The 16,915-nt window shown below is 39.4% G+C and overlaps 1 protein-coding gene across 1 annotated transcript in view; it reads left to right on the top strand.

Annotated features, from left to right (window-relative positions):
- Positions 1-16,915, top strand: part of LOC126183820 (presequence protease, mitochondrial) — a 92,593-nt gene that overhangs the window by 72,526 nt on the left and 3,152 nt on the right. Inside the window, exons 3-5 of the mRNA XM_049926073.1 lie at positions 2,465-2,669; positions 2,794-3,018; positions 9,400-10,402. Of these exons, the coding sequence (XP_049782030.1) occupies positions 2,466-2,669; positions 2,794-3,018; positions 9,400-10,402 (1,432 nt within the window). The 5' untranslated portion in view covers position 2,465. The remainder of the gene's footprint in view (positions 1-2,464; positions 2,670-2,793; positions 3,019-9,399; positions 10,403-16,915) is intronic.

Here is a 16,915-nt window from a genome sequence, read left to right as displayed (position 1 = left end):
CATAAAATTTCCACAGCTTTGAAAAACTGGGTTGTTATAGAAAATGAGAAAAGCAATCAGAGATACTTCAATAACACCAGCAGTTAGAAATGAGCAATAAACATGACATAAGAATTAGTAGAGCATTGTTGAGACAATAAGGTTTCTTTTGTCCCCACCCAGAAGCAGTGATCCTTTCAATGTGTGGTGTTTTTTTTTTTGGGGGGGGGGGGGGGGGCAGTGTAAAAGGTGTATGCCAGGCTTGTCATTTGTAGCTCAAAAATATTTATCACTGGCAGGAAGTTCTGTGGCTTCTGAAGGATTGGTATCGTCTTTGAATAGTATTGTTTTAATGAAAATAGTCGACTTAGATTCACACACTATAGAATGAGTATTTATGAACAGAGTGGACAATGAAAATTGTCCAATGGATTAATTCAATACTGAAATTTTAACTCTTGTCAAGTAATTGTTCCTGCTAAATATTCTATTTTGTGCATTATCAAAACAGTTTATTTTACTTTTTTGAAAGAGCATTTTTAGTTTTTTCATCAAAAAATAACTTTTATGCTAATTCTTGTTAGAAAGTAAATATATTTGACTACAATATATTTTAGCTCAAAAATATTTATCACTGGTAGGAAGTCCTGTGGCTTCTGAAGGATTGGTATTGTCTTTGAATAATATTGTTTTAATGAAAAGAGTCAACTTAGATTCACACATTATAGAATGAGTATTTATGAACAGAGTGGACAATGAAAATTGTCCAATGGATTAATTCAATACTGAAATTTTAGCTCTTGTCAAGTAATTGTTCCTGCTAAATATTCTATTTTGTGCATTATCTAAACAGTTTATTTTACTTTTTTGAAAGAGCATGTTTAGTTTTTTCATAAAAGAATAACTTTTATGCTCATTCTTGTTAGAAAGTAAATATATTTGACTACAAAATGGGCTTCCCTTTCGAAGTGTTTAAGAAAAAGATCACTACAAATTTTACACAAAATCTTTGTCTACCAGTTCTAAGAAATAATAAAAGAGAAAGGAAATTAAGGCAACAGTAGAAAATTAAAAACTTAAAAATTCATTCATTGTTTGTATTAGAAATAGAAAGTAGCTGATCTGCTGCCTGTGTCTACAAAGTATGCCTTTATCCATTTTGCAGCCCTTGGAGATGGACAACGTAACATGGAAAATTTTAGTTCTCCAAACTTAGTTTTCATACTTTAGCACTGACTATTTGTTATGCCCCAATAGTTGTATGAGCCTCTCATTACTTTTTAAGAAAAGTAGGAAACAGTATATGGACTAAGTTTTATTTTGATCTTGAAGTGTATAATGCAAAATTCTGAGAGAGTCTTACCTTTATCCGATCTCTGTTCATTGTCTATGTTTATTACTGGAAATAATAGCAATAAAAAACTGAAAATTGGTTATTTCAGGAATCAATTATTTTGAGCAGTTTTAACAGACAAGTTAAACTGCAGATAAAAAAAATTAAATTAAAAAAAATCAGTATAACCGAACACCTGTAGTTTCAGGTGCACCTCCAAGGTCGGTTCTGTGTGTTACATCCCTCATCTCAGGATTTTTTTAATGGGCATAGGCCACATGCAGAATGTCTAGAATTGACCATGGAGATGCTCCAGACTGAAAATGGAACACCAGCTTGTGCCCTGGTGCAGTGGACCAAAGACGGAATTGTTCAGAATGCTCATAGTGGGATTCAGTCACAGAATGAATCCCTAGAACTGACCACAGTGAGAGGAGGCCGTAGGCATAAATAATGGATCTGTTCCTCTCAACTACCAGTCTCAAGTAGCACCTTATGAAGACGATTTACATTGTCAAAATATTGTGCATGGACAGCACTAATATCCAGCAGAACACCTGACACCTCAAGATGAGAACATATTCCCAGGAAGCCTGAATAATTACAATTATAAACCTCACTGGTGTGGGCATACAAGAACAAAGAATAGTGGGACATCAAAAAAAGCTTGTACAGAAAAATGAAAGGAAAAGACCAAGGAATCATTGCTGCTAGAAACATTGAGAACACAAATTGTTAGATAAGGTCTGATGCTGTAATATTCTTAATAATATTAATGTCAGTAAGATAGCAGATTCTCATGCCTCATACATGTGAGTTGCAAATCAACAATGATGATTATTTGATAATAATACGTATTTTCAAATGTTCTTCCTATGTAGCCTTATATACATCCTCTATTCCATCCAGACTATTGCTACTTTGAGTCTGAAAGTCCAGACATAAGCTAACTGTTCCACAATTTCAGGTTGACAGTAATCAAAAACTAACTTGACAGATCTGTAATCTGTTCGGAATAGTATTCAAAAAGGAATTATATTTCTGTAGTAGTTTTGTGTTGGAGCACTTAAGAAACTAGTTTTTATACCACAAAAAATGTTACTTTAAATTAACTGTACATCTTAGCTTCAGGATTTTTTTTTTATTTTTCAGAATGTTACCTGAAAATTATGTCACTTTCGAAGCATACTTTCGGGATGCACTTGCCTTCCTGAAGGAATATGACTGGCTTTATTCATGTCCAGTAACAGAAATTTTGATTAATGATATTCTGAACAAAATACCCTCTGCATGGTGTGAAGCACTTTTAACTCTTTCAAATGAAGAATTAAATCAGCTCCCTACAGGTTATATTAAGGTTAGTAAATGTTATTCTTTGTCATTCAAGCCTATGCAAGTGTTTTAAGAATATCTTTTTCTTAGTAGGATAAAATGTTATAAAAGCATGGGAAAACTTATTTGTGTGACTTATCTCTTGGCAGGATGACTGGCCAGATTCACTAAAATATTTCTGCAAAATGTGCCAAAAACTGAAGTCGGTGGTTAAAACATACATTTTAAAGGAAGAGTTATATTGCATTCCTTCTATTATATGCCATCGTTTATCTGAGAAAAAGCTCCATGAAATATGTCATTTGGCTCAAGTTATTCATGACGAGTGTCAATCAGGTGGCATTAGAAGAATCGTTGATTTTGGATCTGGAATGGTAATTACAATTAATATTTTCAGTCTTTTCCTAAAGCAGTATCAATTAAATGCTAAGAATTTCTGCTGGAACACTAACTTTTAACTCACTGCAATGTGATACTGTAAGTATCTCAAAGTTAGGAATGAAAACATTATTTTCTGTATGACTATCTTTTACAGAATTTTCAACAATGCATGCCTGCTGCTATTGCTTTATGTTTTGTGCTGATTCAGAATCCTTGATGTTCATAAAACAGATTTTAATTACAGTCTGACCTCTAAGACCTACTTGTCCCATATATTTAATGATGTGGTACTTACCTTAAACAAAAGTCTTTCAACTCTCACTGTTAGAGCTGTAGTTGTCGCTGATTGCTTTTGGACTACAATTCGTGTCCTCACCCTTCCAGTTTTAATGGAACCAAGTGGGGTGCCACATTGATTAGGATGATGTTGTTGTTGTGGTCTTCAGTCCTGTGACTGGTTTGATGCAGCTCTCCATGCTACTCTATTCTGCACAAGCTTCTTCATCTCCCAGTACCTACTGCAACCTCCATCCTTCTGAATCTGCTTAATGTATTCATCTCTTGGTCTCCCTCTATGATTTTTACCCTCCACACTGCCCTCCAATACCAAACTGGTGATCCCTTGATGCCTCAGAACATGTCCTACCAACCGATCCCTTCTTCTAGTCAAGTTGTGCCACAAACTTCTCTTCTCCCCAATCCTATTCAATACCTTCTCATTAGTTATGTGATCTACCCTTCTAATCTTCAGCATTCTTCTGTAGCACCACATTTCGAAAGCTTCTATTCTGTTCTTGTCCAAAGTATTTATCATCCACGTTTCACTTCCGTACATGGCTACACTCAATACAAATACTTTCAGAAAAGACTTCCTGACAAATCTATACTCGATGTTAATAAATTTCTCTTCTTCAGAAACGCTTTCCTTGCCATTGCCAGTCTACATTTTATATCCTCTCTACTTCGACCATCATCAGTTATTTTGCTCCCCAAATAGCAAAACTCCTTTACTACTATAAGTGTCTCATTTCCTAATCTAATTCCCTCAGCGTCAACCAACTTAATTCGACTAAATTCCATTATCCCCGTTTTGCTTTTGTTGATGTCCATCTTGTATCCTCCTTTTAAGACACTGTCCATTCCGTTCAACTGCTCTTCCAAGTCCTTTGCTGTCTCTGACAGAATTACAATGTCATCAGCGAACCTCAAAGTTTTTATTTCTTCTCCATGGATTTTAATACCTACTCTGAACTTTTCTTTTGTTTCCTTTATTGCTTGCTCAATATACAGATTTAATAACATTGGGGAGAGGCTACAACCCTGTCTCACTCCCTTCCCAACCGCTGCTTCCCTTTCATGCCCCTCGACTCTTATAACTGCCATCTGGTTTCTGTACAAATTGTAAATAGCCTTTCGCTCCCTGTATTTTACCCCTGCCACCTTTAGAATTTGAAAGAGAGCATTCCAGTCAACATTGTCAAAACCTTACTCTAAGTCTACAAATGCTAGAAACGCAGGTTTGCCTTTCCTTAATCTTTCTTCTAAGATAAGTCGTAGGGTCAGTATTGCCTCACGTGTTCCAACATTTCTACGGAATCCAAACTGATCTTCCCCGAGGTCGACTTCTACCAGTTTTTCCATTCATCTGTAAAGACTTCGCTTTAGTATTTTGCAGCTGTGACTTATTAAACAGATAGTTTGGTAATTTTCACATCTGTCAACACCTGCTTTCTTTGGGATTGGAATTATTATATTCTTCTTGAAGTCTGAGGGTATTTTGCCTGTCTCATACATCTTGCTCACCAGATGGTAGAGTTTTGTCAGGACTGGCTCTCCCAAGGCCATCAGTAGTTCTAATGGAATGTTGTCTACTCCGGGGGCCTAGTTTCGACTCAGGTCTTTCAGTGCTCTGTCAAACTCTTCACGCAGTATTGTATCTCCCATTTCATCTTCAGCCACATCCTCTTCCGTTTCCATAATCTTGTCCCTTGTATAGGCCCTCTATATACTCCTTCCACCTTTCTTCTTTCCCTTCTTTGCGTAGAACTGGGTTTCCGTATGAGTTCTTGATATTCATGCACATGGTTCTCTTTTCTCCAAAGGTCTCTTTAATTTTCCTGTAGGCAGTATCTATCTAACCCCTAGTGACATATGCCTCTACATCCTTACATTTGTCCTCTAGCCATCCCTGCTTAGCCATTTTGCACTTCCTGTCGATCTCATTTTTGAGACGTTTGTAGCCCTTTTTGCCTGCTTCATTTACTGCATTTTTGTATTTTCTCCTTTCATCAATTAAATTCGATATTTCTTCTGTTACCCAAGAATTTCTACTATCCCTCATCTTTTTACCTACTCGATCCTCTGCTGCCTTCACTACTTCATCCCTCAAAGCTACCCATTCTTCTTCTACTGTATTTCTTTCCCCCATTCCTGTCAATTGTTCCCTTATGCTCTCCCTGAAACTCTGTACAATCGCTGGTTCTTTCAGTTTATCCAGGTCCCATCTCCTTAAATTCCCACCTTTTTGCAGTTTCTTCAGTTTTAATCTACGGTTTATAACCAACAGATTGTGGTCAGAGTCCACATCTGCCCCTGGAAATGTCTTACAATTTAAAATCTGGTTCGTAAATCACTGTCTTACAATTATGTAATGTATCTGATACCTTCTAGTATCTCCAGGCTTCTTCCATGTATACAACCTTCTTTTACGATTAAGTGTTAGCTATGATTAAGTTATGCTCTGTGCAAAATTCTACCAGGCGGCTTCCTCTTTCATTTCTTCCCCCCAATCCGTATTCACCTACTACATTTCCATCTCTGCCTTTTCCTACTATTGAATTCCAGTCACCCAGGACTATTAAATTTTCGTCTCCCTTCACTACCTGAATAATTTCTTTTATCTCATCATACATTTCACCAATTTCTTCGTCATCTGGAGAGCTAGTTGGCATATAAACTTGTACTACTGTAGTAGGCATGGGCTTCATGTCTATCTTGGCCACAATAATGCATTCACTATGCTGTTTGTAGTAGCTTACCCGTAATCCTTTTTTTTTATTCATTATTAAACCTACTCTTGCATTACCCCTATTTGATTTTGTATTTATAACCCTGTATTCACCTGACCAAAAGTCTTATTCCTCCTGCCACCGAACTTCACTATTCCCACTATATCTAACTTTAACCTATCTATTTCCATTTTTAAATTTCCAACCTACCTGCCCGATTAAGGGATCTGACGTTCCACGCTCCGATCTGTAGAATGCCAGTTTTCTTTCTCCTGATAACGACGTCCTCCTTAGTATTCCCTGCCCGGAGATCCGAATGGGGGATTATTTTACCTCTGGAATATTTTACCCAAGAGGACGCCATCATCATTTAACCATACAGTAAAGCTGCATTCCGTAGGGAAAAATTTCGGCTTGCTTTCAGCCATTTGCAGTACCAGCACACCAAGGCCGTTTTGGTTAGTGTTACAAGACCAGATCAGTCAATCATCCAGACTGTTGCCCCTGCAACTACTGAAAAGGCTGCTGCCCCTCTTCAGGAACCACATGTTTGTCTGGCCTCTCAACAGATACCCCTCCGTTGTGGTTGCACCTACGGTACAGCCATCTGTATCGCTGTGGCACGCAAGCCTCCCCACCAACGGCAAGGTCCGTGGTTCATAGGGGGGTTTTCTGCATAGACATGAACAAAGTTGTTCATTGACATGGTTTTGTATTGTGCAACATACCTGATGAATATTATATTCCACCTTGGGAATCATTTCTGTAAGTTGGGACTATCTCTAAGAGAACGCAAGAAGTTTTTCTGTTGGGGTGACTTACTTATTTAATGTTATGTTTGTAATGTATTCCTCTGGTAATTTAAGAATTACCTCCAAAGTACATGAAGATGGCCATGTTGTCGAGTACTGTATTTCTTCATAACGTACTATAGACTGGAAACGGTTTGCTTCCAATGTGTGCTGAATTTGGTTTTGTGAATATGCAAGCTGTTAGAATTGAAAACGATGCGGAGAGAGTGCACCGTATATCAACACATTGTACAGGCTACAACTTGTAATCTGCAAATATAGACCAGTTTGAGTAGGCCTGCAGTAGATGTTTTGTCCCAGCATTTCATTGTCTTTTCTTCATAACAACACACCAATAAAAGGAATGTGCCAGCTTCTTCTGCCTTAAACTGAATATCTGGATGGAGCTATTAGATGCTGAATATAGTGTCACTACTACATTAGACCGCATTGCAAATGGGGTCATCCATGCAAGTACTGGTCATTAAATAAAAGATTTGTTGAAATAAGCAGATTTGTAAGTAATACCACAATATCCAACCAAAAGTTTCTACCAGTGAGCCATGAACAGCATGTAAATAAAGAAACTTCATTAAAACTAAATAAAAGTTGTGACAGTTGTAGTTACATCTTCTTTAGTTTGTCTGTAAAATATGAATATGTGGTTGCAGTTTCCTACTAGAGGACCGAGTAATAACGTAAAACATTTGGCTGAACTGTGAATCAACACATTAATGTTGCTAAAAATAGGAAGGGAAGAAAATTAAGAGTTTAACATCCCATTGACAGTTCACTAACACAGAGTACACAAGCTCAGATTTTGAAAGGATGGGAAGGAAATTGGCCATACACTTTTTAACACACAGACGGCCAAGTGGCCACTGCTGGCCACAGCAGAGCCTTAATGCTGAACGATGTGTGCCTGGCCTGGCAGTGTAACATCTGTCACTAAGCATGTGGCAGCCAACATGTTAGAGAAACCATTCCAGTATTTGCCTGGATCAATTTAGCAAAGTCCTGAAGACCAAAACCTGGATGGCCAGATAGGGATTTGAACCATCACACTCAAAATAAGGTGAATTGAAACTCTTTGTTTTTTATCTTTGTGAAACTTTTAGAGGCCATGGATATTGTACAGGAACAAACTTGCATAAACCCTTAGTAACATTGTCAGGAACTAAGCATCTTCTCTGAATCATACCATTTCTGCCATTATTTAATCTGTTTATTGCACAACCACCAAATAATATGTAATCTTGACACTATATTTGAAATAATAATGTTTTGTCAGTGTGTAAAATGGCAATACCTACTCTTCTCTCAATGCTTAGAGGGCTACTGCTTCTGCTAAGGAGATGTTGAATTTTGTAGATGCAATTGGACTCGTAATTCAGACTAAGATCTTTACAACAATTGCCAGCTTCATACATGCATGGGACAATTCTCCCTGCAGTAGCTGAATATTGCCTTAGCATGGCGTATCACATTATGTACAAGAAGACTGAGGTTGTAATCTTCCTTCCTCGACTATATTGTAAAGGCAGAGTAAAAATCCACACAATGGATTATTTCGTTAATACAGATTCGAGTTCTACCTCAATCTACTGCAAGTCTTGATCTTTATGTTGTTAGATACCAAATTTCTGATGGTGGCCCTGCTGAAGCATAGTGGATAACTCAGCTGGTAACAAAGTTTGGTTTTGATACCAACCACAGCAGCATCATAAATGTAGTAGCAACGTTCTTATGCACACATGACATCTTGTCCTCTATTACATATGAACAGCTCAGTAATCCAGACCACCAATTGCTGCATAATGCTGTAAATATTTGACTGCTTTTTTATTTACTTTGCATTTCTGATACTAGATATTTTGAAACATGTTTCACAGAGACATTATTTTACTGTTCACATTCGTGTGAAGTAACAATGAATGTCCAGTATATCAGTTCGATCTACCCAGCAACATCATTGGATCATCTATTTTTAAAATACTGACAGTATTCTCAGAGCGACAATACCTTGACTAAAAACATTGGGTTGACCTGTGATAGATTAATGTATTAATTTTTGTTGCACCTGAAGATTCAGCTGTAAGCTGTGAGACGAAGTTTGGTAGATTAAAACCACATTTAACCAGCTGTCAGCGGTGTTTTCGTTTATGATGATCATGGCTTTTTCTTCACGTTGAAAAGATTGTATGTATTATAACTTCAAAGTTTTTGTGGCAGAACCTACACAGTAAATAACTGTGCACATTAACTTACATTTGATGATTTATCTGTTTGTGAGTGAAGTAGCAGGTATTTCTTGATGCATAACATTGTTCAAAAACTGTTTCAGACAGTGCAAGTTCAATAATTTATTTCTTATCCTACACAGTATGCACTCTCCAGCAGTATGTAGAGAGAGAGAGAGAGAGAGAGAGAGAGAGAGAGAGAGTGTGTGTGTGTGTGTGTGTGTGTGTGTGTGTGTGTGTGTGTGTGCGCGCAACTGAACACTGACACTGAGCTCAAAAATGCACTGATATGCAGCTTCAAAATACTTCTCATGAACTTTTTTGTTTCTTTGCAGGGATATGTTGGCCAGTTACTTCATGCAAAATATGGATACACTGTGCTGGGTTTAGAAGCTAGGCCTGAACTGGTTGAGGCAGCTGCCAGACGTCAAACAAAAATTTGCTCAGCTGCACAAGTAGTTTACACCACAGTTGAAATAAATTCAGATACTGAAGGGAACATTGCACAAATAATTCAAGATAAGATGCCCCCTGATTGTTTGCACAAGTGTCATTCTGACTGGCCTGGGGGTAATATCATATATAATCTGAAATCTGCCAAGAAAAACAAACATTCTAGTGAAAAGAGCAAAATGGGAATTATTGCTAAAGGACAGAGTGGAAGTAAAGGATTAATTAAAATCACAGAATCTAGAACAACTGATCATTGTTGTGAAACGAACTGTGGTCCCTCAAAGGATAAGACCAAATATGACAACATGGGACACATCAATGTAAATACCGCAAATGATGGAAAAGTTTATTCACAAGAAACTGAAAGTAATGTGACCTCACTGTGTGCTGATAACCCAGCAAAGGTATCCAATAAACCAGATAGTGGAAGAACTACACAAAGAGAGGCTCAGGACTCTGTCTGTCTGATTGGGCTTCATGCATGTGCTGACCTCAGTGCAAATGCAGCAAAGATATTTGCAATGGTCCCTACAATCAGACGTTTGATAATTGTTCCATGTTGTTATCATAAGATGTCAGCAACAACCTCTTCACAAAGAGAAGATATATATCACCGACCAAACTTGGCTCTGACCGACAACTTCAAAAGACCTAGTGTACAAAGTACAAAGCAAGAGAAAATTAATTTTTTTCCAATGAGCAGTACTTTAAAACAGTGCATTAAAGAAATTCCTTCCAAATTTCATGTTGTCTTGCAGAAACCTTTCTTGAGACTTGCAGCTCAAGAGACAGGGATTAGATGGAAGTCCGCTTCAAAAGAAGTTCACGACATCCATGCCTTAAATCTAATGGCTCGAGCAGTATTATACCTATGTGCTTATGAAGGTAATACAACATTTTTCATACTTAGGTACCATCTGCATACTGCTTGTTGTCGTTGTTGTGGTCTTCAGTACTGTGACTGGTTTGATGCAGTTCTCCATGCTACTCTATTCTGTGCAAGCTTCTTCATCTCCCAGTACCTACTGCAACCTACATCCTTCTGAATCTGCTTAATGTATTCATCTCTTGGTCTCCCTCTATGATTTTTACCCTCCACACTGCCCTTCAATACCAAATTGGTGATCCCTTGATGCCTCAGAACATGTCCTACCAACCGATCCCTTCTTCTAGTCAAGTTGTGCCACAAACTTCTCTTCTCCCCAATCCTATTCAATACCTCCTCATTAGTTATGTGATCTACCCTCCTAATCTTCAGCATTCTTCTGTAGCACCACATTTCGAAACCTTCTATTCTCTTCTTGTCCAAACTATTTATCATCCATGTTTCACTTCCGTAGATGGCTGCACTCTATACAAATACTACTTTCAGAAAAGACTTCCTGACACTTAAATCTATACTCGATGTTAATAAATTTCTCTTCTTCAGAAATGCTTTCCTTGCCATTGCCAGTCTATATTTTATATCCTTTCTACTTTGACCATCATCAGTTATTTTGCTCCCCAAATAGCAAAACTCCTTTACTACTGTAAGTGTCTCATTTCCTAATCTAATTCCCTCAGCATCACCCAACTTAATTCGATTACATTCCATTATCCTCGTTTTGCTTTTGTTGATCTTCATCTTATATCCTCCTTTTAAGACACTGTCCATTCCGTTCAACTGCTCTTCCAAGTCCTTTGCTGTCTCTGACAGAATTACAATGTCATCAGCGAACCTCAAAGTTTTTATTTCTTCTCCGTGGATTTTAATAGCTACTCCGAATTTTATTTTTGTTTCCTTTACTGCTTGCTCAATATACAGATTGAATAACATTGGGGATAGGCTACAAACCTGTCTCACTCCCTTCCCAACCACTGCTTCCCTTTCATGTCCCTTGACTCTTATAATGCCATCTGGTTTCTGTACAAATTGAAAATGCCTTTCGCTCCCTGTATTTTACCCCTGCCACCTTCAGAATTTAAAAGAGGGTATTTCAGTCAACATGGTCAACTTCTGAAATAACATTGTAAATATAACTTGCAGTTATTAATTATATTGCCTTCAGTTACTCAGTAATTTATGTATTTTCTCTCTTTGCAGCAATAATTTGCGTAGAATTTATGGTGCCATACTGTTTCTCTGATGACACTGTCAAAATTTTGTTTAATAAGTTTATGAGGCAATTTTGTTCTAAATTTTCACCCAGTTATCGGCTGTGGACCTTCGTGTCTTATCTGTTCATTGCAATACTGAATGTTGTTAAGAAAATGTGACAATCTACATCTACATGGATACTCTGCAAATCACATTTAAGTGCCTGGCAGAGGGTTCATCGAACCACCTTCACAATTCTCTATTATTCCAATCTTGTATAGCGCACGGAAAGAATGAACACCTATATGTTTCCGTGTGAGCTCTGATTTCCCTTATTTTATTGTGGTGATCGTTCCGCCCTATTTAGGTCGTTGTCGACAAAATATTTTCGCATTTGGAGGAGAAAGTTGGTGATTGGAATTTTGTGAGAAGATTCCGTCGCATCGAAAAACGCCTTTCTTCTAGTGATTTCCAGCCCAAATCCCATATCATTTCTGTGAAACTCTCTCCCATATTTCGTGATAATAGAAAACGTGCTGCCTTTCTTTGAACTTTTTTTATGTACACTGTCAGTCCTATCTGGTAAGGATCCCACACCTCACAGTAGTATACTAAAAGAGGACAGACAAGCGTAGTGTAAGCAGTCTCCTTAGAAGGTCTGTTACATTTTCTAAGTGTCCTGCCAATAAAACGCAGTCTTTGGTTAGCCTTCCCCACAACATTTTCTATGTGTTCTTTCCAATTTAAGTTGTTCGCAATTGTAATACCTAGGTATTTAGTTGAATTTACGGCTTTTAGACTAGACTGATTTATCGTGTAACCAAAGTTAAACGAGTTACTTTTAGCACTCATGTGAATGACCTCACACTTTTTGCACCATTCAGATATTTTTTCTAAATCGTTTTGCAGTTTGTTTTGATCTTCTGATGACTTTATTAGTCGATAAATGACAGCGTCATCTGCAAACAACCAAAGACGGCTGCTCAGATTGTCTCCCAAATCGTTTATATAGAGAAGGAACAGCAAATGGCCTATAATGCTACCTTGGGGAATGCCTGAAATCACTTCTGTTTTACTCGATGACTTTCCGTCAATTACTATGAACTGTGACCTATCTGACAGGAAATCGCAAATCCAGTCACATAATTAGACCAAATATTAACACTAGAGTATCTAACAAAATAGTTTCCTTAATGAGCTGCACAATGACAAACACATTTCGACTTTAAGAACCAGTTGTGGAATCCTAGTGCAGTTCCCTTCCACTGGAGTCATTCAAGGCACTGGCACATTTGTTCCATTTTTCTGGAGTCTGCGAATGTTGTTTCCGACAAGAAACATGATGGACTTCCAGCATTGTCAACACATATGATTAAACAGCTTAGTTCACATCTGATAAATGTATAAACCATCAGTTCTCTCCTTCCACACACTACTTTCCAGATCATTCTTCATTTATGTTGCTGGATATGAATGACACAAATACTTGTTCAGCACCTACAGAAAATCTTGGTAACTGTTTCAGTAGGAAGGTACATGCTACAATATACACTCCTGGAAATTGAAATAAGAACACCGTGAATTCATTGTCCCAGGAAGGGGAAACTTTATTGACACATTCCTGGGGTCAGATACATCACATGATCACACTGACAGAACCACAGGCACATAGACACAGGCAACAGAGCATGCACAATGTCGGCACTAGTACAGTGTATATCCACCTTTCGCAGCAATGCAGGCTGCTATTCTCCCATGGAGACGACCGTAGAGATGCTGGATGTAGTCCTGTGGAACGGCTTGCCATGCCATTTCCACCTGGCGCCTCAGTTGGACCAGCGTTCGTGCTGGACGTGCAGACCGCGTGAGACGACGCTTCATCCAGTCCCAAACATGCTCAATGGGGGACAGATCCGGAGATCTTGCTGGCCAGGGTAGTTGACTTACACCTTCTAGAGCACGTTGGGTGGCACGGGATACATGCGGACGTGCATTGTCCTGTTGGAACAGCAAGTTCCCTTGCCGGTCTAGGAATGGTAGAACTATGGGTTCGATGATGGTTTGGATGTACCGTGCACTATTCAGTGTCCCCTCGACGATCACCAGTGGTGTACGGCCAGTGTAGGAGATCGCTCCCCACACCATGATGCCGGGTGTTGGCCCTGTGTGCCTCGGTCGTATGCAGTCCTGATTGTGGCGCTCACCTGCACGGCGCCAAACACGCATACGACCATCATTGGCACCAAGGCAGAAGCGACTCTCATCGCTGAAGACGACACGTCTCCATTCGTCCCTCCATTCACGCCTGTCACGACACCACTGGAGGCGGGCTGCACGATGTTGGGGCGTGAGCGGAAGACGGCCTAACGGTGTGCGGGACCGTAGCCCAGCTTCATGGAGACAGTTGCGAATGGTCCTCGCCGATACCCCAGGAGCAACAGTGTCCCTAATTTGCTGGGAAGTGGCGGTGCGGTCCTCTACGGCACTGCGTAGGATCCTACGGTCTTGGCGTGCATCCGTGCGTCGCTGCGGTCCGGTCCCAGGTTGACGGGCACGTGCACCTTCCGCCGACCACTGGCGACAACATCGATGTACTGTGGAGACCTCACGCCCCACGTGTTGAGCAATTCGGCGGTACGTCCACCCGGCCTCCCGCATGCCCACTATACGCCCTCGCTCAAAGTCCGTCAACTGCACATATGGTTCACGTCCACGCTGTCGCGGCATGCTACCAGTGTTAAAGACTGCGATGGAGCTCCGTATGCCACGGCAAACTGGCTGACACTGACGGCGGCGGTGCACAAATGCTGCGCAGCTAGCGCCATTCGACGGCCAACACCGCGGTTCCTGGTGTGTCCGCTGTGCCGTGCGTGTGATCATTGCTTGTACAGCCCTCTCGCAGTGTCCGGAGCAAGTATGGTGGGTCTGACACACCGGTGTCAATGTGTTCTTTTTTCCATTTCCAGGAGTGTACATGCCAAACTAGTTTGGCTGGCCAGTGAATATGAGTTCCCAGTCTGGGAGCTGGTTAGTGTCATCTTGGGTATGCAAACATCTGCCAGAATCAACATTTAATTTTTTAACTGTTTGTGGCATGAAATGTGATCATATTTCTCCCAAAAACACTCCAAATGTCAATTGTATCACCAATTGAGACTGACACCAATTTACCTAAGAATCAGAACAATCATAATGTGATATTAAGAAGTCTTTGATAGTAAGAGAGTACATTTGTATCAACATGTACAAGATGAGGTAAAAACATTAAATGGGTGTTTACTCATGTGAAATTACAAGGTATAGTTTTTGTTACAGGGTTTCAATTTGGCACCCATCCTGCTCAGTGCACTTATAATGTCTGTCCATTGTTGATTGTAAGGCCCAATGGACCATTTGGGCAGGGATAGAAGTAATGACCTAAGTGATACAGTGCTTTACGTTGTCCAAGTTGCTAGGTTTTCTGACATAGACACGATCCTTGACTACGCCCATCAGCCAAAATTGGCATAGCTTCAGATTGGGTAAAAGTGCTGGTTCTGGGAGAGGATCACCTCCACCAATCCAACATTTACCAAATGTGTCATTCAGGTAATCCCAAAACACCTAACTGTTATAGGCAGGGGCGCCATCTTGCTGAAAGTACCTTTCTGGAGAATGGCAAGTGGGATGTACTCCTCCTTGCCTTGCTGAGCATGGCAAGGTAATTACCTCACCTGATTGTCTGTTATTCAGAAAAGAATGGCCCAATCACTGCACACCAAATGTTCACCTTAAGGGCTCTCGCATGTACTCTCGAACTTCCAGGGCTTGCTCAGTCACCTAGATGACACACTTGTGCTTGCTCACACAACTGCTGAAGTGGAATGTTGCTTTGTTAGAAAACATGAACAGAATATCGGGTAGTGTGTGCACTATTTCCAAGATAATATGTGCATCACACATGCTTGCTAATCCAGTTTTTGGGAGATGTTGCACAGTCTGCAAGTGGTATGGCTTCATTCCTAAATCATAGTGCAAAATTCTAACCATTGACCTTTGAGATATGTTAGTCTCTAGAGAAAGTCTGCATGAGGATTTGGTTGGGATGACTACCATCACTCCCTGGATGAGGATGATATGCTCTTCAGTTCAGACAAATCACTTTCTACCACTGTTTCCCTTGTAATCATCTTGAATGGATCCAGTCATTATAAACTTCTTGTAGGTCCTACCAACTGTCAGGTGCGATGGTGCATCACATCCACTCCAGGCCTTTAATTTTTTTTGTATGATGCTTGGAGACTGAACAACCTCCATCCAGGCGGTTATCTTCAGTCAATGGTATATCAAGACACCATAGTTTAAACTGTGAAAAAACAAAGAAGATAACAGCCATTTAAAGTTAACACCTTTTTGCTTCACCCTGTATTTATTTCAATTAAAGGGAATGAAGTATCTTCACCTTTCAAGATTCAGAATGGAGTGGTGTCCACTTAAATTATAGTTAAAGAAGCTTAATGTCTTCATAAGTACAAAGAGAGAGGAAAATACTCACCGGTGTTGAAACATAATTCGCTTCATTCAAGAAAAGGTGTAGATTTTTGCTATAATTTTGTGAATACAAATATGAAGAAATGGTATGGTAAAGAGGTGACATCTGTCACAAGCATAATCATTTTGGCAATTCTCCACATCTCTGACTCCTAATGATAAGAGAAATCAACAAGCTAAAAAAAACTGCCACCTTTAAAACTACATTTCATTCTGAAATTTGACTGCTTACATTAACGAAAGTTTCTTCTGTAAAGAAGAATGCCAATATGTACCAAACACAATGTGTGTTATGCGCTTTGTGTGTACAGGGCAGATGACATGATAGGGGTTACTTCTAGATTCCTAGAATTATGCAGTATGTAGACAATGCTGTTGATCTTCTCAGACAGGAAATTTAAGTCTCCAAACAAATACTTTAAACTTATGCAGATACGTTACATGAATTGATAGGGACATCCACATCAGGGTCGTTACTCAGGAGGAGGAGGAGGAGGAGGAGGAGGAGGACAAGGACAAGAAGGGGGGCAGGGGGGGGGGGGCATCACGCCAGTAATGACTTTTCTTTCCTTCAGTTGAGAGATACTATCCATATGCAATAGTTTGACTGGAATTTTTGAACATCAGTAATTTACGGGGAATAATATTCACATTATTAACATACTTTGAAATATTAAGTATTTTAAAATTTGTGATTTATAAAACTCAATAAAATCAAATTCCAATGCTAGGTTAAAGACACACAATTCCCTGAGATTTCCGTGATTTTTCCAGGTAAAATGTAATTCCGT

The sequence above is a fragment of the Schistocerca cancellata genome, chromosome 4 (assembly GCF_023864275.1).
Source record: "Schistocerca cancellata isolate TAMUIC-IGC-003103 chromosome 4, iqSchCanc2.1, whole genome shotgun sequence".
NCBI classification, from domain to species: domain Eukaryota; kingdom Metazoa; phylum Arthropoda; class Insecta; order Orthoptera; family Acrididae; genus Schistocerca; species Schistocerca cancellata.
The sequence above is the reverse complement of the archived record's forward strand: the minus strand, read 5'-3'. Positions and strand labels throughout refer to the sequence as shown.